Source organism: Panthera onca, chromosome X (genome assembly GCF_046562875.1).
Source record: "Panthera onca isolate mPanOnc1 chromosome X, mPanOnc1 haplotype 2, whole genome shotgun sequence".
Taxonomy (NCBI): domain Eukaryota; kingdom Metazoa; phylum Chordata; class Mammalia; order Carnivora; family Felidae; genus Panthera; species Panthera onca.
The window spans coordinates 37677019-37702970 of NC_138357.1; the positions used below are offsets into that span (position 1 = coordinate 37677019).

The window sequence follows — 25952 nt, forward strand, 5'->3', positions numbered from 1 at the left end:
TCTCTCTCTCAAAAATAAATGAAGGAAAATTTAACAAAAAAGGTGATATACTTGAAAAATATATATTACTGATGGTGGGGAGCCTAAGAACAAGTAAATAGGGACAAGCCCATTAAAGTGGTTTGTGAGGATCAGTATGAGAGGACACAGCAAGGTGCTGTGAGGTGGAGGACCAGAGAAGTTCACTCTACATTGGTTGTTGAGGGCACGTCTCTTTTTAAATTTTTTTTAATGTTTTAATTTTATTTTTGAGAGAGAAAGAGAGAGCACAAGCAGGGGAGGGGCAGGGCAGCAGAGAGAGACAGAATCCGAAGCAGGCTCCAGGCTCCACGCTGTCAGCGCAGAGCTGGATGAGGGACTCGAACTCACAAACTGAGATCGTGACCTGAGCCGAAGCCAGATGCTCAACCGACTGAGCCACCCAGGCGCCCCTAGGGCACATCTCTTTGAGGAGGTAATAGTTGAGCTGAGAACTGACAGGTGAGAATAAGCCAGCTCTATTTCCTGACTAGGAAAAAAAAAAACCCACACAAACAGAAAAAAAAAAAAAAATTCCCAAACCCCTTTCCATTTACCCCGGTCGTTACATCTTTAGTCATTCTACGGAGACTCTTGGAGAAGTGAAGCCTTGAGTTGCAACTTAATTTGGGGGTGTGAGAGAGGGCCCAAGGAGTGTTTGCTCACTGGGTATTGGTGAGCCCACATCCACGGCCCAGAAGAGCCAACAGGAGACTGAGAAGCAGGAAATGAGGACACAGTAGGGTCAGGCTACCCGGAGCTTCTGATGGTGATGGGGTACAGCAGGATGCTAAAGGTGGTTCCAGGGGCGCCTGGGCGGCTCAGTTGGCTAAGCGTCCAACTCTTGGTTTCGGCTCAGGTCATGATCTCACGGTTCATGGAATCGAGCCCCGAGTCAGGCTCTGCGATAAAAGCAATAAAAGCCTGCTTGGGGTTCTCTCTCTCTCTCTGTCTCTCTCTCTGTCTCTCTGCCTCTCCCCTGCTCACACTTTCTTCCAGTAAATAAGTAAATATTTTTAAAATAGTAAAAAAAAAAAAAAAGATGTTTCCAGACATCATCCCACTGAATCCTTGTCTAAGCGTTATCCCCACAGAGACTAAGCGAACCAAGTAAGTGGCACGTGTGGGCGGAAGCAAGGGGCAGAAGACTGAGACTCTAGATCTGCTTTACCACCAACTAGATGTGTGACCCTCTGGAAGTTTCTCTCTGCAGACCTCACTGGCCCTCTCTGCATTTCTCTCTGCAGACCTCACTGGCCACGTACAAAATGACAAGCAGCGTACTGCCAATGTCAGGGGGGTGGGGGGGGGGGTGGTGAGGGTCCAGTGAGAAAATGGGAAAGTGCTTGGAAAAGCGTTAAGCCCTAGACAAATGTGAAGTTCTGTCTGTCGGAAGTCCCTTTCCCAGGGGTGAACTAAAAGTGAAACACTGGGCATTTTATTTTCTGGCCCATTGTGTTTGACACTAGCCACAAAGCACTTATGTAGAGAAGACAGGAGCTCCAGAAAGCACGAAGGGAGTCCCCCTCCCATGACGGCCAGGAGCCCTTGTTAGGCTGTAGGGAGGACAATTCTCCCGTCACTTGAGCTCAGTAGGACCTGAGAGGCCAGTTCGAGCTGATTTTGTTTGAGGACGACCTGAGATAACACAAGAATAGTTTTTTTGCAGTGATAAACTGGAGGCCTAGAGAGAGTAACATGGCTTACTTCCAAGTCTCAACTATGATATACATATGCTACACGTATGACATACATATGTGACATACATATCCATGTCATATACATGCCCACAGGCTTGTATGTTGCTGTCCCTCAATCAGAACTTTCCTATGCTGTGTGCTACTCCACTGAGGCCCCACCTTCCTCACCTAACAACGGATAGTGGTAGGTGTCTACTGGGAAAGAACCACATTTTTAAATTTCCAGCACCCAGTCACCCTGAGCCCCCCTTTCGTTTCTTTTCCCCACACCCCCACCTCACCTTGTGGTAGGACAAGGAGGACAAGAACGAAAATAATCAGGGCGCTTGGGTGGCTCAGTCGGTTGAGCTTCCAACTTTGGCTCCGGTCAAGATCTCGCAGTTCATGAGTTCGAGCCCCGAGCCGGGCTCTGCGCTGGCATCCTGTCAGCACAGAGCCTGCTTCAGATCCTCCGTCCCTTTCTCGCTGCCCTTCCCCCCGCTTGCACTCTCCCGAAAATAAATAGATAAACAAATAAACAAACAAAAAGAAGAGGAAAATAATCGAAACTGGCAAGATGACAACAGAAAAGGTAGTAAAGGACTGCAATCCCACTGGTTGGTTTCTGCAAGAACTTAAATGGCTTAAAATCGCCCAAATGTCATTCTGAACCTCAGAAAGTAGACGGTTTCTTTGAAGGCAGCAGAGTGGGTCAGAGGTGGACCACAGAGTAGGGATTTCTCCTCCAATTTGTTGGCCACTTTTCCTGCCATGATCCTTGGAATCAGAGAGAGAACCATAACGACACTTCGTCGTTTGTGACCTGCATTGTTTTATGACTGCACTTGCGTTCCATATACTAAATGGTCTCTAAATAAAACCCAGCAATGTTTGTGAGGACCTTGCAGGAAGGACCCTTTTAGAAGATGGAAAGTAGACCCTTCTGGAGTCTCAGGGACCTAATGCACCAGGTCAGTTTGCGACTGTCTGTTTTTCTGCCACTTTTATTTATTTATTCATTTTTATTTTTTTAAGTGTTTTTTTAAAGTTTATTTATTTTTGGGAGACAGAGAGAGATAGAGCATGAATGGGGGAGGGACAGAGAGAGACGGAGACACAGAATCGGAAGCAGGCTCCAGGCTCTGAGATGTCAGCACAGAGCCCGACATGGGGCTCGAAGTCATGAACCATGAGAGCATGACCTGAGCCAAGATCAAGAGTCAGACGCTTAACTGACTGAGCCACCCAGGCGCCCCTCTCCATCTATTATCGTCCTCAGTACAGGCAGCCTGCTGCCTTCTCATTAGATAGGCAACATGCATGGACCTTGAAAGCATTACTCAAAGTGAAATAAGTCAGGAAGAGAAAGACAAATATCATATGATCTCATTTCTATATGGAACCTTAAAAATTAAACTAAAAAAAGGACTCATAGAAAAAGAGATCAGATTTGTAGTCACAGGAAAGGAAATTGGAAGAAGGTGGTCAAAAGGCACACACTTCCAGTTCTAAGATAATAAGTACTGGGGATGTAACATACAACACGAGGACTATAGTTAACACTACTGGATGGTTTATACTGAAAATTGCTAAGACGGTAGACCCTACAGGTTCTTATCACAAGGAAAAAAACGGTTTTTTTCTTTTTTTGTATCTTTATAAGGATATCAATTAAATGTATTGTGATAAGTATATGTAAGTCAAGTCATTCTGTTGTACACCTTAATCTTGTACGGTGCTAGGGGCACCTGGGTGGCTCAGTCAATTGAGTGTCTGACTCTTGATTTTGGCTCAGGTCGTGATCTCACAGAAGTGAGATCGAGCCCCACTGGTGGGGTGCTGGGCTGTGGAGCCTGCTTGAAAGTGTCTCTGCTCTTCTCCCCACCCCCGTGCACACTCTCTCTCTCAAAAAAAAAAAAAAAAAGAAAAGAAAAAAGATCTTATACAGTGCTACATGCCAATTATATCTCAATAAAACCAGAAGAAAAATAAGAAGTTTTGCAATGTTTAAATAGGGGCGCCTGGGTGGCTCAGTCAGTTAAGCATCTGACTTCAGCTCAGGTCATGATCTCATGATTTGTGAGTTCGAGCCCCATGTCGGGCTCTGTGCTGACAGTGAGGGGCCTGCTTGGGATTCTTCTTCTCTCTCCCTCTCTCTCAAAATAAATAAATAAGCTTAAAATTTTTTTAATAAAGATAATAAAAAATTTAAAAAATAAATAACAATTTCTTCAGTGTTAAACACTATCAGCTTCCCCCACCCCGCCTCCCCATAAAAGAAAAACCAGAGAGTACCAAGCCTCAGTGACCACCAAATATCTTCCCTGCCACCATTTATCTCTTTGGCTGTGTAGTGCACACATTAAGAAAGGTGGAGACTGTCAGTTATTAATTCTGCCTCTGTCCCTCCTTCCCCCACCCTGTGATTCTCTCCATAGTAGCCTGATAAGCCAGCTTTGTGCATAATGCTGGGTGACCTAATGACATTATCTTTGGGGGTGTACAAACTATACCTACTTCCCCGTCAACACGGGGATGGAAGGGAAGGGTGGCCATGGGAAGATAGGGACAGATAGGGACGAGGCAGAGATGCTGGTCTGCTACTTTGGACTGCTGAATACATCTGAGCTAGCAGGTTGAATCCAAGAATTAGTGTTTCTAAAAGTGTGGTCGACAACCACCCGCATCAAGATCATCCACAGAAACTTATTACACAACGTAGATTCTCAGTCTCCCATCCCCACAGCATCGGTTTTTTGTAGGTCTGAAGTGGGGCCCAGGAATCGGCATGTTGGCAATTTTGGCAATTTTGGCAATTCCCTACTAGACAACTACATATGTTCACGAGGGAGAAGGACCTGCTTGCAACACCCCGTCCTGCAGTTCGAGAAGGTTAATTGGGCTATTGAGGGGGCATCACTGCTAGGGTGCGAGGGATGTTGGGGACAACGGATGGGCAGTGAGTTGGCACTGGATGAAGGGCTCTCTTTTTATGCCCTGTTCTGCAGCTGAGTTTGTGCACTTGACCTGAGGTTCTACAAGGGCTCTAGAGTAGATAACCCAATATCAAAGTCAGTCCCAGCAGGCCCCAGAATGATTCGAACAGGATATGCTAACCATCTAGCAACCTTGCGGAAGAGAGGAGGACCACTGTCTTTAGTGACGGGGACCTGACTCCCCTCTAGACCACTACACATGTGTAATAAGCTGGAGGTGAGGGCATGGGAAGGAATGGTGATACTCACTGAGGGGATGGACTGTCTCTATTTCAGGGCTTCCAAGAGACCCGGACTTCCTCCACATTCTGAAGATTCCAGTATATATTTTTTAAATGTTTATTTATTTATTTTTGAGAAGAGGTGCAGAGAGAGAGAGGGAGACAGAGAACCCCAAGCAAGCTCTGTGCTATCAGCGTGGAGCTCAACAAGGGGCTTGAGCCCACGAACCGTGAGATCATGACCTGAGCCGAAGTCGGACATTCAACCGACTGAGCCACCCAGGCACCCCTATTTTTTAAATGAATCAAAACAAAAATGGAGTTGCAAAAACTACGATATATTTTAAATGCTTACATCTTTTTTAAAATTGCATTTTTAGCCCCGAGGCAAAACCACAATACAATGTATAACATTGGGTGAGGTCCAGAAATCTGCATTTTTAACAAATGCCCCATATGCATACCAACATTTGAGAAGCATGCCCTGAATTTTACCAGGAGGAGAAAGTGCTCCAAGTGAGGTAGACTTCCCTTGAAATGCCAGGAAAGTGAATTCTCTCGCCTCGATTTCGGGTATGTATGCCACAGCAATTTGTGTTGCTTTCCCATCATAGGGAATCAGAGCTGGTCTTATGCCCAAATGAAGTAAGCAGCTACGAGTTAATGTGAAAAATGCCAAAATATCCCCTTACCCAAAATAACCCTCCGACAAGCCTGCCATTGGGCCCAAGATTCCCGGGAGTAGCTTTTCTCCTTAAAGGTTATTATTAGCTCCGCTCTGCTGTGTCGATGCCTGCCACTCTCCCTTTGCATTATGTTATAAAGCTTTCCAATTTGCTAAGGCAAGATGGTTGCTGGCAGGAGATCTACGGGAGTGCATAAGAATTTGTCAAAAGCTGGTAAGAAATTGGCCTTGTAGCTTGATTGCAAGGAAAAGAACCTTGAGCTTGGATTTGTTGAGAAACGTGAAATTGAACAGATATGTTCGTTTGACCTCGCTGTGGCCGTGTGTTCAGAATCTGAGCTAGTCATCAACATTTGAGCGTATACTCTTCAGTCCCAGTACCTTACACTGGGACAGTGAAAGGAGATAAAATATACAGAAGCCTTGGTCTGCTCCACAGGACCTGACAATCTCAAAGGCAATGCAGGGCACACACATGAACTAGAACACATATGTAAATCTATGTGTCATTAAGAGCACATTGAAAGCACATCGTAGTAGCACAAAAGTCCTGAAAATTTTGGAAAGCATGGAAGAGGAAGGACCGCTGCCTATGGTTGTGTAGGTATATCTTACACAAGGAACCCCGCCAGGGGCGGATCTTGGAAAATGTTTAATAGTAACAGTTGAGTGGAAAGGATAGGGCAGAGTAGGAGAACGCATCACCACCAAACACTGAAAATAGGCAAAGAAAAAGCCAATGTGTGATATGTCCATCACATAAGGTGAAAGGCTAGCCCCATGCAGATGTATAAAAATCTTTGAGGCATTGGGGCCCCCGGGGGGCTCAGTCGGTTAAGCATCCGACTTCAGCTCAGGTCATGATCTTGCAGTTCGTGGGTTCGAGCCCCGCATCGGGCTCTGGGCTGACAGCTCAGAGCCTGCTTTGGATTCTGTGTCTCCCTCTCTTTCTGCCCCTCCCCTGCTCCTGTTCTGTCTCTGTCTCTCAAAAATAAGTAAATGTTAAAAAATTTTTGTAAAAACCTTTGAGGCATTTAGGGATGTTTAGACAAATACAACCACAAGAACCAATCTATAATCTTGCAATTCACATTAGATCAAGGATTGAAAATAAAACAGATTTCTACATGCCAAATCATCTTTTTGTCCATATTGTTCACTGCTGCAATCGTAACACCTAGCATCTATATATATTTGATGAATGAATGAATGAATGTATGTATGAATGCATAGTTACTAATCACTTTGCAACTCACGCTGTTTAATCCTTCCAGGTGGTCTGTTATTTCCAGAGCTTCAGGATCCGGGTGTTAATTCTGTACACTAATTACATTCTGTGTGATGTTCCCATCACCACTACTGGACAGCCATCACTCTATACCCAGAGCCTAGCAGAGTGCCTGAGATATAGTAGTTAGTTGCTCAACATAGGAATCAAAGAATGGAGGTTAGGTGGGCCATGAATTGATACATGATAAGTGAATGGAAAAGGACCATTGAGACAATAATTTGCAGTAACTTCTGTGCTAAGTTACATGGTAATTCCCAACCTAAGCCCACCTGAGCACTAGGGGAATGGAATGGTAGCAATTGGGGTCCTAAATGGAGTAGGGACAATGAGGGACACCAGAAAGCCTCCGAAGCTCAAAAAGATGCCTATGGTGTATAAGTTCACCCACCATATGACTCTATTACTTTGTTGAGATCGAATGCCTTTTTTCCCTTAGAATTTTAGACAGCTATTTTCTTTTAAAAAGGACATTACTTCTTAGTGTTTAAAACACAAACAAAAAGCTTACCTCACCCAGGGGTTTAAAAAAAAAAGAGCATTTCCAGATAGCAGGATCTCTAGGCAAGTTTGAAAATGTGACTCAGTTCATCTTAAGAAATATTTATTGAATAGCTACTTCATTTCCAGAACTATGGAAACATTCCATGAATGAGAGACTGGCTATTTTGGGCCATCAAAGGGTAAAATGAAAATTCAAGGTTTGTTTCTGGTGTTGTTGGCTCAGAAATGTAGTGGAAAGAACCAACAATTATATAGGTCTTACTACATAGCAGGTCTTGACATTTTACATTGATTTCTCTTTTTGTTGTTGTTTATGTATTTTTGAGAGGAGACAGAGTGTGAGCGGGGGAGGGGCAGAGAGAGAGAAGGTGACACAGAATCCGAAACAGGCTCCAGGCTCTGAGCTGTCAGCACAGAGCCCACTGTGGGGCTCGAATTCACAAACCGTGAGATCATGACCTGAGCCAAAGTCGGACACTTAACCGACTGAGCCACCCACGCACCCCTTTATTTCTGAAATTCCACAGCAATTCAGGTTGGTAGATATTTTCCTCGACTTCAACATTTGAGAAAACCATCAGAGATTGGGATTGACAGGTCTGAAGTCACACAACTAATAGCAGAACAGTATTTGAAACCCTGGTCTGCCGAACTCCAAAACCTCTGCTCTTTCCACAATGGCAGGCTACCCCTCACGATTTCATGCTGCCCTTACCCCCTTCTTCCTCTGCATGCCAGCTTGCCTACAGCACCATTATCTCGCAATGCAGGATTCCAGGGCCATGATAGTTACTATAGCGATAATTGTGTGTGTGTGTGTGTGTGTGTGTGTGTGTGTGTGTGCGCGCGCGCGTGCGCGTGCGTGCATGTGTGTGTGTGCAATTTACATATTGAAGCTCTCATCAAGAGCCTTCAAGGGTTTGTCCAGCATACTTTCTAATGAGTTTGAAGGGAAAAAATCTATGTATCCTTTTATATTTTGGGGGTTGACATCTAGAAATGTCATCATAAGTTTAAACAATTACAAATGATATAATTTCAGGAATATGATAAATATAGATATTTAAAATAAAATTATCCTGGGGGAACTGGGTGGTTCAGTCAGTTGGTTAGGTATGCAAATCTTGATCTCAGATCAGGTTTTGATCTCAGGGGCTTGATCTCAGGGTTGTGAGTTTGGACCCCGAGTTGGGCTCCACACTGCGCATAAAGCCTACTCAAATAAAACAAAATAAAATAAAATAAAGTAAAACTATCTAGTCACTCATTTAAATTTATCCAATGGAATCTGAATGCCACAGTGATTTGCTACTCATAGGCATGTATTTAAAAATTAAACGGCTATAATCTTTAAGGGCAGAAAGTTTACATCATTCCCTTTCTCTTTGAATTCTTCTTTCCATTCACATCCCCACAGGATTTTATCCTAATGTCATAAAATTTTTGTTTTAAGTATTTTATGACTATTGATCATGACAATATTTCTTCAGAACAAAAATATAAATTAAATTTTAATGTTTTATTTCCTGCAGCCAGAAGGTAATAAATGTTAAAACATTTCTTTTTTTTTTAAGTTTATTTTTTTTTGAAAGAGATAGCAAGCGGGAGAGGGGCAGAGAGAGAGAGAGGGAGACGGAGAGTCCCAAGTGGGCTCCGTGCTATCAATGCAGAGCCCAATGCAGGGCTCAAACTCACAAACTGTGAGATCATGACCTGAGCTGAAACAAAGAGTTGGATGCTTAACTGACTGAGCCACCCAGGCACCCCTAAAACATTTCTTTTGAGTTTAGTTATGATTCAATGATTAGCAGTCCAAAACAGTTCAAGGAACACAAATACAATACAAATTTTGGTAAATAACTTTAAGATATAAACATACATTTTTATTGGAAATGCATTTTTTCAATATGTGGTTAGGGTTTTTCATCCAACTAGTTATTATATCCATAGAATATTACGTAATATTTAGGAACAAAATTCAGCTTCAACTATGTTTTTATATTTTTATGACAGTAAGTGCTAAGAAACCTTTTCATATCAATAAGTATATGTGAATGGACAGTTTTATTATGCCATTGTCATTCAATTTTCTTGAACTCTCAGTTACATGCCAAAAGATCATATAATCATTTTTTGAAAAATAATATTTTAACAATCTATCATCTGACAACTTGATTAGGTTCCCCTTATATTTTACATAAAGCAAAGATCTGTAAACTGTATTACTTAGAAAAAGATTTGTTACTCAAGATTACCGCCATTCAGTTTCTCCATTTCTGGGAAGTAATACTGTGGTAAGAAACCTCTACAATGGCCCTCCACTGATCCCCACTTCCTGGAATTTGACCCCTTATACAATCTGTTCTCCTTGAGCATGGGCTAGACGTAGGGACTCAATTCTAACAAACAGAATATGACAAAAGTGATGTCACTTCAGAGATTAGGTTACATGAAGATCTTGGCTTTTCTCATTGACTCCCTCTGAGTGAAGCCTGCTGCCATGTTATGAGCTGTCTTTTTTTTTTTTTAATTGTTTTAATGTTTACTTATTCTTGAGACAGAGAGAGAGAGAGAGAGAGAGTGCACGCGTGCGCGCATGAGCGGGGAGGGGCAGAGAGGGAGACACAGAATCCAAAGGAGGCTCCAGGCTCCCAGCTGTCAGCACAGAGCCCGACGAGGGGCTCGAACTCACAAGCTGTGAGATCATGACCTGAGCCGAAGTCGGATGCTTAACCGACTGAGCCACCCAGGCGCCCCAATGTTATGAGCTGTCTTTTTTTTTTTAAACATTTTTTAAATGTTTTTATTTATTTTTGAGACAGAGAGAGACAGAATGTGAGAAAGGAGGAACAGAGAGGGAGACACAGAATCTGAAGCAGGCTCCAGGCTCTGGGCTGACAAGCTGTCAGCCCAGAGCCTGGCGCGGGGCTCGAACTCACAGACTGTGAGATCATGACCTGAGGTGAAGTCGACCGCTTAACCGACTAAGCCACCCAGGCGCCCCACCCAATGTTATGAGCTGTCTTAGAAGCCCGTATGGCAAGGAGCTGAGAAAGGTCTTCAGCCAATAGCTAGCAAGGGACTAAGATCCTCAGTCCAACAGTGATAAATTTCATTTCATTGAAAGTAATACAGTTTGCTCTATGAAAACACCAGTAAGAAAGCACTATGAAAAGATGCAGACTGGGAGAAAACATTTGCAAGTCACATTCCTGACAAAGAGCTTGTATCCAAGAATACAGGCATACCTCGTTTTATTGTGCTTCGAAGATACTGCTTTTTACAAATGTAAGGTTTATGGCAACCCTGCATCGAGCAAGTCCATCGGCACCACTTTTCCAACAGCATTTGCTCACTTTTTGTCTCTGTCTCACATTTTGGTAATTCTTGCAATATTTCAAACATAGTCATTGTTATTATATTTGTTATGGTGATCTGTGATCAGTGATCTCATTTTTTTGAGAGAGAGAGAGAACACACATAAGCGGGGGAGGGGCAGAGAGAGAGAGAGAGAGAGAGAGGGAGAGAGAGAGAATCCCAAGCAGTCTCCATGATAACAGGGTGAAGATCAGAACTGCGAGATCAGACCTCAGCCGAAACCAAGAGTCGGAGGCTCAGCTGACTGAGTCACCCAGGTACCCCGATGGTTACCATTTTTTAGCAATAAAGTACTTTCTAACTAAATTATGTACATTGTTTTTTGAACATAATACTATTGCACACTTAAAAGATGACAGTATAGGGGTGCCTGGGTGGCTCAGTCGATTAAGCATACAACTTCAGCTCAGGTCATGATCTCGTGGTTTGTGGGTTCACCCCCCGCACTGGGCTCTGTGCTGACAGCTTAGAGCCTGGAACCTGCTTCGGATTCTGTGTCTCCCTCTCTCTCTGCCTCTCCCCCGCCCATGCTTTGTCTCTCTCTCAAAAATAAATAAATACTAAAAAAAATTTTTTAAGGTGACAGTATAGTGTAAACATAACTTTTATATGCACTACCAATCCAAAAAATTCATTTGACTCACTTCAGTGCAGTATTAGCTTTATTGTGATGGTCTGGGACCAAAACCACAACATCTCCAAGGGATGCCTATGTATAAAAAAAACTATCAAAATTCACCTGTAAGAAAAAAATGCAATACAAATGGACAAAGGGTCTGCACAGACGCTTCACCACAGACGGTATATAAATATCAAATAAGCATATGAAAAGATGCTTGACATCATTCGCTATTTGGGAAGTGAGTCTTAAAACCATAATGGGATCCAACTACTTATCTGTTAGAATGGAGCAACTTTCAAAACCTGACACGTGGTTTGTCAGGATGAGCACAGGGTGACATTTGGAAGTGTTGAATCACTATATTGTACACCTGAAACTAATATAACACTGTATGTTCACGAGCTGGAGTTAAAACAGAAACTTGATAAAGAGAATAAACACCTGACAAGTGCTAAGGAAGTCACGGAGCAAGTGGTGGGAGTGAAAAGTGGCACAGCCACTCAGGAAGACAGTTTGGCAGTTGATTATAAAGTTAAATGCACACTTGGGGCGCCTGGGTGGCTCAGTCGGTTGAGCGTCCGACTTTGGCTCAAGTCATGATCTCACGGTTCATGATTTTGAGCCCCACGTCAGGCTCTGTGCTGACAGCTCAGAGCCTGGAGCCTGCTTCGGATTCTGTGTCTCCCTCTCTCTCTGCCCCTCCCCTGCTCATACGCTGTCTCTCTCTGTCTCAAAAATAAATAAAAACATTTAAAAACCTAAAAGAAAATAAAGTTAAATGCACACTTACCACGTGACTCGGCAATACCACCCTAGCTTGTCAAGCAAGAGAGGTTAAACTTATGTTCAGCAATAACCTGTGCGTGAATGTTCCAAGCAGCTTTATTCATAATTGCTAACACTGAAAACAACCAAATGTTCTTCAAGAAGCAAATGAAGAAACCGTGGTACATCCATATAATGGAAAACCACTCAGCACTAAAATGGAACACAGATGAAGCTCAAAGCCAGTCTCAAAAGATTATCTACCGTATGATTGCATCTATCTGGTATTTTGGGGTTTTTTTTAAGTTTATTTTTTTTAAGAGAGAGAGAGAGTGAGAGCAGGGGAAGGGCAGAGAGAGAGGGAGAGAAAGAATCCCAAGCAGGCTCCATGGTGTCAGCACAGAGCCTGATGCAGGGCTTGATCCCACGAACCGAACTGTGAGATCATGACCTGAGCTGAAATCAAGAGTTGGATGCTCAAGACTTAGCCACCCAGGTGCTCCTAAAGTTTATTTATTTTGAGACAGAGAGAGAGGGAGGGAGGAAGGGAGGGAGAGAGAGAGACAGAGAGACAGAGAGAGAGAGAATGAGCAGGGCAGGGGCAGATAAGGAGAGAAAAAATCCCAAGCAGGCTCTGCACTGTCAGCATGGAGCCCAGTGCAGGGCACAAACTCACGAACTGTGAGATCATGACCTGAGCTGAAACCAAGAGTCGGTCGCTCAACCAACTGAGCCACAGGCGCCCTCCCGCTGTTGGATATTTAGGCTGTTGCCAGTTAGTTTGCTAAGATAAGCTACAGCGCTACAGGGAACGACCTGGCGCATACATCTTTTTGCAAGTATAATGATAAGTTAAATCTCTAAAAGTAGGATTACCAGGTCCTAGGGTATGTGTAATTTGAGTTTTTATACCTACTGACAGATTGCCCTCTATCGAAGCAAGTAGAACTTTTAGAATGAGTCATGTGTGCATTCTGCAGTACCCCATCCCAAACTCTTGAATTCTCTCTTTCATAGGATCATGCCGATATTGAGTGGAAATTTGCAAGGACAAAGCTCTGGATGAGTTACTTTGATGAAGGCGGCACCTTGCCACCTCCTTTCAATATCATCCCCAGTCCCAAGTCATTTCTCTACCTTGGTAACTGGTTCAACAACACCTTCTGCCCCAAAAGAGACCCTGATGGGAGACGGAGGAGGCACAACTTGAGAAGCTTCACAGTAAGGCTTTTAAAAATTATGTTTTGTTTTTTTTTTTTAAACAGAACTGTTTTCTATCTCCCCCCACCCCCAACACCCTTGGTGACAGTCCGTATATTAAACATCAAAAAATCACTTCAACCCCCCGATGCTTGGGGGCTTGTCAAGCAGGAGCTCCTCCGTTATTCTCCAGCCCTAATATTTAGAAATATATTCGAGTGGATGGGTTGCTGGGAGACCACTGATCTAAGCTCTCTGTCCATTTTCAATTACAGGAACGCCATGCTGACAGCCTGATACAGAATCAACATTACCAGGTAAAGCTCGTCCCAGGGACTAAGCACAATAGTTCTTGGTCAGTTGTGTGACCTTGGACAAGGCATTTAACCTCAGCGAGCCTCAGTTTCCACATCTGTGAAATGGGGGGGGGGACATATAAGTCACAGTATTGTCGCGAGAATTGAGTGGTGAGCATGTATGTACGATGAAGTGTGCATGTGCACGCGTGCCTGTGTGTACGTGTGGCCTGCCTGGCACAATGCCTGCCACGTCTCATCACCACTAGTAATACAAAGCGGAGCACATCCCCAGGAGGCTAAGTGAAAAGAGACCATCCCTGTGAAGGACAGGTGATATTTAAGAAAAATATCTGGACTGGGGCGGCTGGCCGGCTCAGTCTGTAGAGCACATGACTCTTAATCTCAGGGTGGTGAGTTCGAGCCCCACGTTGGGCGTGGAGCCTACTAAATAACTAAATGAATATCTGGATTATGTAATTAGTGGACATTGAGATCAGTAGACTTTGTGACACCGAAGAATGACTTTCTCAATTTTCTAAAAGGAAGAACTCTCATCTTACTGGGAGGGTTAAAGTTTCATCCAGCTTGAAGGAGGAAGGGTATTGACCATGTCCCATCAAGGATTATTCCATTCTCATCATTGTATAGATGGGAATCTGTGTTTGCTTTGTGTGTGGGCAGAAATTTTTCCCTTCGGGTAAAGCTGCTCTTATGAGCCCACTCTGCCACCAAATTTGGACACTTGCAGAAAATGACTGGATCCTGGGAAAATGTGCTATTGCAAAGACAGTCTAAGCATATTTTATTTCTTGGATGTGTTTCTTATTTTACTGAGAGCCTGAGAAGAAAACTGAATGCTTCTTTATGTGTGTTTTTTTTTGTTGTTGTTGTTGTTGTTAATTTCCAGGAAGTTATCAGGAATTTAGTCAAAAGATACGTGGCCGCTATGATAAGAAATTCCAAAACGAACGAGGGACTGACAGAAGAAAATTTTAAGGTGATTTAATCACAAAGTGGTTGAATTTCTCATTTCACATTTCTTAAGCATCTTTTGATCTTCACCAAGTTTGAGGTTTCTGGTGATAATTTCAACCTCCTATAACCCACCAACACCAGCTAGAATATTTCCTTTCTCTCCGAGTGGTCTGTCCCCCAGAAAGTGGAGAGATTTCGCCAATGTCTCTTGCCACAATCAGCTTTATGAACGAAAGACATTTGCCTTATTCTTTTAATATTCTGGGTGTCTCACGGTGTGGGAATTGAAATTGAATGATATGGCAAGGACGTATCGTGAGGGGCAAGATAGCAAAAGGAAATATAAAGGCCTTCTTTAAAGATACAAGATGAAGACCAACCAATCCATTATTAAATCTTTCTTTTCATTTTTCTAATGCTTATTTATCTTAGAGAGAGAGAGAGAGAGAGAGAGCGCAAGCAGTGGAGGAGCAGAGAAAGACAGACTCTGAAGCCGGCTCCAGGCTCCGAGCTGTCAGCACAGAGCCCGACACAGGACTCGAACCCGCGAACTGCGAGATCATGACCTGAGCCGAAGTCGGACGCTTAACCAACTGAGCCACCCAGGCACCCCTTCCATCTAAGATTTAACAAACCCTATCATTACACATTAAAACTCTCCTAATACTGGCATGAGCCCAAAGCAGTGGTTCTCAGTCAGAGGCAATTTTGTTCTTTAGGGCACATTTGGCGATGTCTGGAGGCAATTTTGGTGGTCACACCAGACGTTGTGTGCCAGTGGCATCTAGTGAGTGGAGACCGAGATTGCTACTAAACATCCTACAACGCCCAGGACAGCCCCCCACGACCCAGACTCTCAACATGGCAAGTGACTGAAGAGCCCTACCTTAGAACACAGGTATATTTTCTAAGGAACATAAAAAGGCCGTTATCCTAACCCACAGATGGAAGTCATCTCGTGAGGGCCTGCTACGTGCCAAGCACTCCCCTGGGTGCTGGGGTACAGTGATGAGCAAGACCTAACCAGCCCCCACTCTTGTGGTGTGGCACGCACTAATGATCAAAGGTGACAAATGACTGGATCTTTTGACAGGATCGACACAGGGCGCTGTGGAGACAGAGAGGAGAGACACTCAAGTGGGATTTGGGATGTCAGAGCAGCTTTTCAGAAGAAGCCGTGTTTAAGCTGAGGAGCCAGATAAAGGAGAGTTGCGGAGGAGAGTGTCGTAGGCAGACAGACCAGCACAGGCAAAGGCCCAGAGGCAAGAGACGGTATGTCTATGCAGGTGGACAGCAGGAGAGCGAAATGTTCCCACTTAAGCTTTGAGAAGGTGGTCTTTAAAGGAAAACTCTAGGGGCGCCTGCGTGGCTCAGTCGGTTAAGCGTCCGATTTCGGCTCAGGTCATGATCTCATGGTTCTTGGTTCGAGACCCGCATCAGGCTGCTCATTGTCAGCACGGAGCCCGGGGCCCGCTTGGGACCCTCTATCCCCCCGTCCTCGCTGCCCCTCCTGCGCTTGCGTGCGCTCTCTCAAAAATAAGCAAACACTAAAGGAGCAATCTAGCATCCAGGCAGTCAGAGATAGAAGAATTTCCTGGGGACCTGTGTAGACAGGGACCCTTGTCCTCAAACAGCAGTCTCTAACCTGACATGTTCCACTTCCCTAGTTTTATTCCGTGGGGTCCTAAAAGCTTTTTCCTCTGCCGCAGTCTTTCTATATGCAGATACGCCTATGAGAGCTAGTGCCCTAATCGAATACCTTAATCACTAGTTAACGTTGTAATAGGGACAGGTCTGCTGCTGTCCTCTTGATAAGGACCATCTGAAATCAGCGTTACTAATTGCACGATGTTGCCAATGGCCACCCCTGCCCGCAGAATTATTAATATATTTTTCTTGTACTGGAATAATGTGAGATTTTGCCGGTAGTTTATGTACTTTGTGATTTGCCACTAGGCAAAGCCTGGAACGTTCCGAAGGACACCCAGTGAGCCTATCTTGAACAAAAGGCCACGCTTCTTAACATAACGTATCTTCTCTCTTGCCCCAGGAATTAAAGCAGGACATCTCCAGCTTTCGATATGAAGTACTCGACCTCTTAGGAAATAGGAAACACTCAAGGAGAAGCTTTTCCGCAAGCAGCACCGAACTGTCCCAGAGGGATGATACCAATGATGGCAGTGGTGGGGCTCGGGCCAAATCCAAGAGTGTCTCTTTCAATTTAGGCTGCAAGAAAAAGGCCTGCCACGGGCCACCTCTCATCAGAACCATGCCAAGAGCCGGCGGTGCCCAAGGGAAGTCAAAAGCCGAGTCATCAAGCAAACGCTCCTTCATGGGTCCTTCTCTCAAGAAACTCGGTCTCCTATTCTCCAAGTTTAACGGTCATATGTCTGAACCCAGTTCAGAGCCAATGTACACCATTTCGGATGGCATCGCTCAGCAGCACTATATGTGGCAGGACATCAGATATTCTCAGATGGAGACCGGGAAAGCAGAGGCCTGCTCTCAAAGTGAAATTAACCTCAGTGAGGTAGAATTAGGGGAAGCCCGGGGCGCTGCTCAGAGCCGTGAATGCCCTCTAGCCTGTTCCAGCTCTCTCCACTGTGCATCCAGCATCTGTTCCTCGAATTCTAAACTTTTAGACTCCTCAGAGGACGTCTTTGAAACTTGGGGAGAGGCTTGCGACCTGCTCATGCACAAATGGGGTGACGGACAGGAAGAACAAGTTACAACTCGGCTCTAAGTCAGACCCCTACCACCTGTTCTGGAACTCAAGAGAAACTTTGTAATTTCCTTGCCCTCAAAGGTGACACGGCGTACGACTCCCTCATTGCCCTGAGCCACCCCAGCCCCACCCCTCCCCCACCCCTCCCCCACCGCCCCCCCAGAAAGGGGAGTGAAACTCCTATTATTTTCACTGTCTTTTATAGCCACATTTTCCATGTTCCGTTCTTGTGATTATGATTCTCGTTACTGCTATTATTTGCCTTTTTATACCCATTAACACTAAGTCCATTTCACAACCAACTGAAGGGGTGTTTGCCCCTGGTCAGCAGAGGTGCAGTGGGTGCTTAACCCCTTGGCTTTGCTTTTCTTACCCTTGCTTCCTTGAAGCTCCAGGTGCCACTTTGCTACTGTTGCTGCCGCTCAGATTCCTGACCTTCCTCAGGGTCTCACCGCATTTCCCCACGAGACTGAGGGAGGTGCTCAGCAGTCCCCACCAGCTATCAAATAAGGCAAAGCAACCTGCCTGTCTCCGTCGCCCTTCAGTGCTCCACGCTGCCCATTCTGGTCCAATGAACAGCATCAAAGGGAGACTGAACAGACTCCAAAGAATTGTCAGCTTGTGGTTTCTAGGTATAACTGGCCTTCTTGTTGTTTTTGTTTTTAAACACGACAACTTCTGTGCTCGCTTCGGCTGCACACACACTTAAACACGACAACTTCTCCTGATCGTGGGGGCGGTTGGCTTCTTTGGTTTCTTAAAGATGTGCTAGTTGCCCTAATATTTACCACGTAGTATGTGTCATATCTAATAAGTTAGTGAATTCCTTTCTTGTGTTTGTGTGTTTCCGTTCCTTACGGCATTTTAAAATGCGACAGTATTGAGATTAGTATTTAGGATGTGTCCTGTTTTTAAAAAACTTCTGCAGTCTAACCAGTAGTCACTACATCTCAGAGGTTGGCAAGAAAAATAATTAGCTGGTACATTCATAGGGTCCTATCTACTGTGGATAGTTTTAATCATTGCTATCGAAAGCATTTCTAAGGTAAAAGTCTGGGTTTGAAAATGTTTTTTAATCAGAAAGATAACCTCTTGTTAAGGCGTTGAAATCTGAAAAGAGCATCTTCGTGAAAAAACAATTCACAATTCAATTGGGTCTAGATAACCTGATTCAGGTTGCAGTTTGAATATTCATGGGGGACAGTGAAATTGCATGTGTAAACTTATGTTAGACATATAACGTGACCTTAGTGAATTCATGGAACTATAAACGTGATCCGAATTCTACTGTCTTCAAAGAAAGCAGCATTTATACATACAAATTATTTGCCACAGCTTGAGAGTACCTCATCAGATTCCAAAGGTTAAAAATGAAGGTTAAAAAATGAAGTCCATAATACATATGGTTATCATGTTGATCCAATAACCCCTGAGAGATAATCTGCTGACCAACGGTGGGTTTGGGGGGGGTGTATTTTTTTTTTAACCAACATTAGCACAAAGTTATCCCCAACTTACACTCTAACATATGATCCAAACAGCCCTAGGTCTGGGTACTAGAGAGTAAATTAACAGTGCGTAGCTCAGAAAACTCAGAAGGTTAGGATGTTCTGTTCCTGTAAATTGCAACAGTAACAGAAATCCATCTAAAACCATGTGTGTACTTTCTGGTAAAAGTAAGTATAATGAAGCATTTTCAAATAATGCCTATATGCCTCCAAGAGAGATTGTGACAGTGTAGTTTCTGTTATTTGAACAGATTCCCATTTCCAGCCCTAGCTTTGGTGACTGATGGTCAAAATATTTCACATGAACATGAGGTTCACATGAACAAGAAGTGAGGAGGGGGAGAACAGGAGGAAGTGTTGAAGAATAAAGCTCAGATCCAAGGAAAAACCATGAAGAGAACGAGATGCATCAAGACCCATATGGCAACAGACTGTCCCCAAGTAATTCTCTGATCATATCTCAAGTGATTGTTTACTCAAATTCAACTTCTCTCCTGCTTCATCAAGTGGGACTATCATAAATGGCCTTAACGTCAATAACAGGCTATTTTCCAGAAGGAAAGTTCCTAAATTTACAGATTCGACTTTTGCAATTGTCAGATTCACTTTCAATAATAAATAGAACCTGGGCTGCATCCCTAATTCATATTAACAGCACCCAATCCCAATACATGGCCCTACTTCATCAAAAGAAAAAGGTATCTCTTTCTCACAAATGCATGTACTTAGGATAACCTAGGTATAATTGTTCTGGCAGTTACTCTATTGATTTGTCAGAAAACGAGGGTAGCCATACAGCCATGCTCCAAAACAGTCTTCTCTCGGTTAGGTTCTAAAGAGAGAATATGTATAAATTATAGCAGCCAATCTGTACTACTAAGAGAAACCAGTGTCATATTTCATGGGCAGTACATTTCTTTCCAGATCTCCTTAGGGTTATCGTCTTTATGACTTGGCTTACAACTTCACTAGCTACCTTGAGCCCTGGTTATGATGGGGATTGAGGACAGCTATTAAAGCTGAAGGGCAATTGCCGTAACATTCATCCTGGTGACATCAACATTTTTATTAACTCCAACTCAGAAAAATAGGAACTCTTAACACAGAAAAGAAGGAAAAGAGGTCTGTGTTCACCTCTGGACCTCTGTAGATGCTCTGGACCGGCTACTATCAACAAAGGCATTTCAAATACAGTGCTTAAATATGTCATCTGACCCTAGAGAAGGTCTAAGCTGATGTGAGAGTCAATTTATAAACAAAGAAAATTAGAGCTAAGAAAGAACCTCAAAGAGAACCTACTCTATCGCAACCTCTTGTTTTACAAATAGAAAAAAAAAAGGTCCGGAGAAGAATAATGACTTGTTCAAGGTCACAGAGACAGTCAATAAACCCAAACCTTCTAAATCACAGAAACAAGACATTTGTTATTAAGCATATATATTATATATTATACATACGAGATGTGAAAATGGAATAGCTGCTATATGTATGTTTTTGTCCATTTGCCTACAAACTTCAGAGTGACATATTTTTTAAAGTTTATTTATTTATTTTGAGAGAGAGAGACAGAGAGAGTGGGGGGGGGCAGAGAGAGACGAGGAGAGAGAATCTCAAGCAGGCTCCACATCACCAGCACAGAGCCTGATGCAGGGCTCGATCCCATGAACTGTGAGGTCACGATGTGAGCCAAAAAAAAAAAAAGAGTTGGGCACTTAACCCACTGAGCCACCTCGGCGCCCCGAGGCTGACATATTTTAAATGTAAAGCTAAAAATGTGCCCCAAGGTCAAATATAATAATACATGGTATAAGAGTCATTTACTACTTATCTAAATACCTAATACCACGGTTCATCTCCATTATAGTTGGCCTTCTTCTCACTTCTAGACGCCTGTACTTATTTGGTTGATTCCCATCATAATTACATCAGAGTGTCCCTGATCGTTAGCAAGGGTAAAAATCTTGCAATGAAAATGACCATTGTTGAAGTATCTCTACCACGTCTAACTTTAAGTCCAGGGGAGTACAAATTCAGAAGAAAGATTTTAGCTTTAAGTCCAGGGGAGTACAAAGACAGAGGAAAGACTTCAAATTCAATTTTCACTCTTCTCTGGCCTAATTTAGGCTATTTAAGCTAAGTCCAAAACATCTAAACATCTGTCTGCAATTTGATTAAAGAACTTAAAGAAAAAAACCTAGGGCCTCTACCTTTTGCGAATGACTTCAATAGTAATCAAATACTTTTTCAGTAAGAACTTCACAGTTCTTAGGGCAGTGCAAACCTCTCCTGTAAATTTCATTGAATTTCAGTGAAAGACATGAGTTGACACCTTAGCCAGAAAATAGCAGTGGCCATTTGATATTCCTATTGCCTTGTGAGTGAGACTCAAGTGGTATTTTGACTGAACAGTTTAGGTGGCCCAGACCTTGCTTTATTAAATCATCAGGTAAAAAGTACCTGAAGTTATTAGGCAGACATTCTTCCCTGTTTAAAAGTACATAAGAAAAACTGACTATATTATTTTGGTAATCAAGTTTTCAAAACTGCTAACAAACAGATTGTTTGTATGGACATAGCCAATGGAAATTGATGGGATCGTTCAGATCCTTTAAACAGTTTCTTCACATCTACTTGTCAGCTCCCTCTAACTCCTGTGGCTTTGCCTCAAATCTATGGGCATTTTAGAATGTTTCTCTGGCTGACTCTCTGATTGTTCCATATATCCACTTTGCTGGTGTACAACTAACCACTGGAACAGAGTACCACAGTTCAATGCGAGCACACTTTACTACAGAGAAGTGCTATTTCTACTGTATCTCCAAATCACATTTTATCCAACAGAAGTGGGTTTTGGCTTGCATTGCTTTTAGGCAGAGGTTTGTAACAGTGAGAACCTTATTTGTGTTATACACACGCACACGCATACACACACGCGCATGCACACAATGAAACTTAACAGCATTTGTTTGTTCTGTCCTTGGCCCTTCCTCTTTTTGGGTAATTATTTGATCATTTTTAAGGAAGGAGGAGAAGTAACTTCAATGGAAAGAAACTTCCTGAGATATGGTGAGGAATTTCTCAAATAAGTTGCCACGACAGTATCTCCTGTAGCACAATTGTTAATACTGAAAGCCCTCAGAATTTCAGGTTTCTGGTTTGAAGAAAAATAAAGCATTTAGGTTAGAAAAGAACATACCTGTAAAAATAAAAATACACATTTTTAGTGAATTAAACCTGCATACTTTGGATTTATTGCATACTTGAGCTATTACTATTCATATGCTAGTATGTGGTTTTAGGATTTCCATCTGTAGGCTACATGGTGGTCCAGAGAAGAAGATACTGGTAGGTGGTTTTGAGAGCTTTACTCTTAGAAAATGAAACAAAGGAATTAGTTGCTTGGAATGATACGGGCTGCAGGCTAGGGTGCTCTGGCATGTTTAAGCTCAGTATTTGTTTTATCCCTACTCTTGAGTGGACTTGTACCTGATACTTGTTAGTTTATTTGGTCTGAGTTGTAGTCATTCATTTTTTAAAGATCTACCATCAATGTTTGTGGTACTTGAGACTCATGTACATATTAAGGATTATAATGTTTTAATATAAAATTAAGTGGAATGCCCTTATGCCAGAAGCTGGCTTTCTCCTCTGGTGTGAAAAGCTAGGAAAGCTTTGTAGAAACTTCCGGTTACTACACAAATAAAAGACAAGTTTTGTAGGAACGGGAAGAGCCCACCGCCCTTGACCGCTGTAATCAATCAACTTTCCTCAGTCCATAAGTGTAACACACACTACCCTCATTCTGGACCCTCAAAAAGAAAAGGCCTTTTCAGAACTCTCCAAATGACTCGATAGAACCAAAAAGACCAAATGAAGAAGTAGCTAAGAATGGCCTTCAGCGTAAAGGTCATTTTCACCAATTTGCAGTATATTTTGCCCTCTGACGTCATCTATGAGCAGGTTTCAGGGAATCTAACCTCCCAGGAGCTGCACCTCAGCACACGCACACACACGTAGCAAGGTCATACCCTTGGTGGCACTTGAACGAGTAGGCGGCAGTGTACCTTTTATTTTACCCTAGGGTGGCCAACCACAGTTGAGCTGGGCTTGGCCACTTTATGCCTTTCCTGCAAAGCACTCATTCCCCAAAATACTCATTGCCACCAACTGCCTTCCAATTTAGAAACCTTCTTGACAGTTCTCCGGTCTTATACAACCCTTAAAACTGACCCTTGGAAGACAAGACAAACAAGAGGCTTTGAGGTACTTGGATGGTGAGGGTGTAGTAAGAGACAGATGCAAAAGCTTGTAAAGAATGAGTATGGACAAACACTTTAGAACATAGGGGGCTAAACCACCAAATTGTCAAACTCTTTAGATGACCAAACTGAGATGGGGTTCCCCAATAATTAAAAAAAATGTAGTTCCTGAAATAAAACACTAACATCACCATTTTTTCACTCAAAAAAATCCAGAAGTGCCACAGTGTATGAAAACTAGCTCTGAACAAACTGTAATCCTTTTGCAAAGTTCGGGTCAAATTCCGTTTGAGTTTCAGATCACAGCAATTTCTCACCTTGTGATCACTGTGTTGATAAGCTCAACAGAGTGAGACTCAAAGGCTACATTTTAAATCGTGCACTATCACTGATTGACTTTTATAAATATGCCCTTCTGATCAGTTACCGGCCTTGATCTCTCCAAATTTTATCTAAGGAAGAAAATGACTTTGTTCAAACTCTACATCAAAGAGAAAGAAGAGGTCAAGTTGGGGGAGGGGAGTATAGAAGAAAGCTAGATTCTATACCTGGTATCATGTTTTAGCCTCAAAAATGTGGAATAAACGTATCAACTGAGATTATTAAAGGAGACTGATCATTTTCACACGCATGCTGGAACGTATGTGCCCAAATGAATGCGGTTCTTCAAACTAATCATCTTAAGCCACACCCATGTGTGAAGGCTGCCGTTACTCAAACCATTGTGGACTTCTGCTTTTGGGAAGCCTTTAAAAATCCGTAATATTCTCAATGGTAGAAAGATTCTCAATGGTAGAAAACTGTGATCCTGTAAGACAAAATTTTTAGAAAGCAACAGTCAAAAGTAATTTTTAGGTCCATATTTGGTCAAAAATTGGGGTGATCCAGCGGAGTTCTAATTTTTCTGGTTCAAGTGCTAATACATAATAAGCACTTCATTAGGTACAAGTATAAAATGAGACAGTTTCTTGTGTGATTTGTAAAGCGACCTGACACTCTTTGGAAACCAGTTAATTTTTTTTCTTACCAACTTTATTATAGAGTAATAACTGGTGTACACTTGCCTGCATCCTTACTTTAATGTGTGCAATTCAGTGAGTTTTCACAGTTGTATCTATCCCTGGAACCATCACCAACGTTAAGATGCAAAACTTTCTGGGGCACCCGGGTGGCTCAGTCGGTTAAGCGTCTGACTCGTAATTTTGGCTCAGGCCATGATCTCACAGTTCATGGGGTTGAGCCCCACATTGGGCTCTGCGCTGACAGCATGGAACATGCTTGAGATTCTCTCTCTCTCTCTCTCTCTCTCTCTCTCTGTCTCTCTCTCTCTCTCTCTCAAAATAAACATTAAAAAACATTCCAACATCCCCAAAGAGTCCTTGTCCCTCTCAGCAGTCTGAAATCTAGTTTTAGACATGCTTGGGACAGCGAGTGGCAGTCTTACTGAAATATGTGCATCTAAAGCCTCCCGAGGAGGAAACATTAAAGAACACCACATTTAGGTATACAACCTCCACGGATTTGGGAACAACCATAATGACTGAACCCTTGAAACATTTGTGTTTAATAGTGAAACACATTCCGAGTTCCAACAGCTTGTTATAAATAAACCCAGCATTGGCTTCCAAAACCTTATTTGATGCATTAGAAATGTACTTCATGATCAGAGGTTCTGACAACTAGGCTGTTAGCAGGAAGAAGGGGCAGTAAAGAAAAGCCCCAGCCTTTGGAGAAATAGAGGGGGTGGGTGTTCGTTGAACTTAGGAGGAACTCTGGCAGCAGAAGTAGGAGGTGGCTCTAGAGGGAGGATGGCGGCAGCTAGCTGAATGTTCGAGTCATTTGAAAATCACATGTATTTCCTGTGTAGGGTCTAGTTATATTAAGGTAAAGCTTTATCACTTCATGGTCACACCGTGCAGGACTTCCTTTTACAACATATATTAAGTGATCAGTTTCAACAACCAAAGCAATGGAGCCTGTAGTCCAACAAGCACAGCGAAAAATGTACTTAGTATACTTGAACAGGAGAAGCAGAACTCTAAAGTGTCTAACAGGAGCATTGGAACCAACGACACTAGAACAAATGTCGTGGGAGTTCATCAGGAAATCTCTAAACCCAAAGGGTTGAACACATTAGTCTCTGGCTTTCTTAATGCTAAAGGCAATCCGATTTGATAAATTATTAGCTATGAAATTTTTAACTGTTCAAACTGTTACTTTAACATAGTAAAAGTAAACCCAAATGTTTTCTTATGTCAACTGTAAAGGTAAAGACTTTCTCAAGGACATTTAAGTATGAATAAACACATCCTTCTCAAGCGAAAACATTTTCTTTTTGTTTCTTATAACATGGGAATGCACACCAGTGGTAGTATTCAAGAAAGTATCAATATTTAAACCTTTCACAGAATTGTTTCCAGATTTCTCAAAAACGAGGTTGAAACTGCGACTGAAGAGCTTCTGCCTATTCAAAACAATGAATGTAGTTTGGAACTAACATTTGACGCAAGACAAAGAATTGTAAAGAACACAGGTGGTGTTTAATTCACTTTCTTAACCTAGTTGACAGCCCCAATCACACATTGCCATACAGAAAATGTTTGCATCGAACTCAAGATGAAAATTGTATCTCTTGGGCTTAATCATGAAAAGGGAAAATTCCAAATGTGTTTGTGTAAATGTCATTTTGGCTTTGCAGACAACAATTTTAAAAGCTAAAACCTCCTTGAGTAACCTTACTTTTATTTAAGTACTTTCTGTAAGAAGTGCAAAGTTAGTGTCATCTTTAAATGTGTTAAAAATACTGTACAAAATGGTTTTGTGTATTTTT

At 42.7% G+C, this 25952-nt stretch overlaps 1 protein-coding gene across 1 annotated transcript in view; it reads left to right on the forward strand.

Annotated features, from left to right (window-relative positions):
- TRPC5 (transient receptor potential cation channel subfamily C member 5) overlaps positions 1 to 24431 on the forward strand; it is a 271580-nt gene extending 247149 nt beyond the window's left edge. Inside the window, exons 9-12 of the mRNA XM_081793501.1 lie at positions 13174 to 13377; positions 13632 to 13673; positions 14563 to 14652; positions 16681 to 24431. Of these exons, the coding sequence (XP_081649627.1) occupies positions 13174 to 13377; positions 13632 to 13673; positions 14563 to 14652; positions 16681 to 17373 (1029 nt within the window). The 3' untranslated portion in view covers positions 17374 to 24431. The remainder of the gene's footprint in view (positions 1 to 13173; positions 13378 to 13631; positions 13674 to 14562; positions 14653 to 16680) is intronic.
- Positions 24432 to 25952: the final 1521 nt, after the last annotated feature.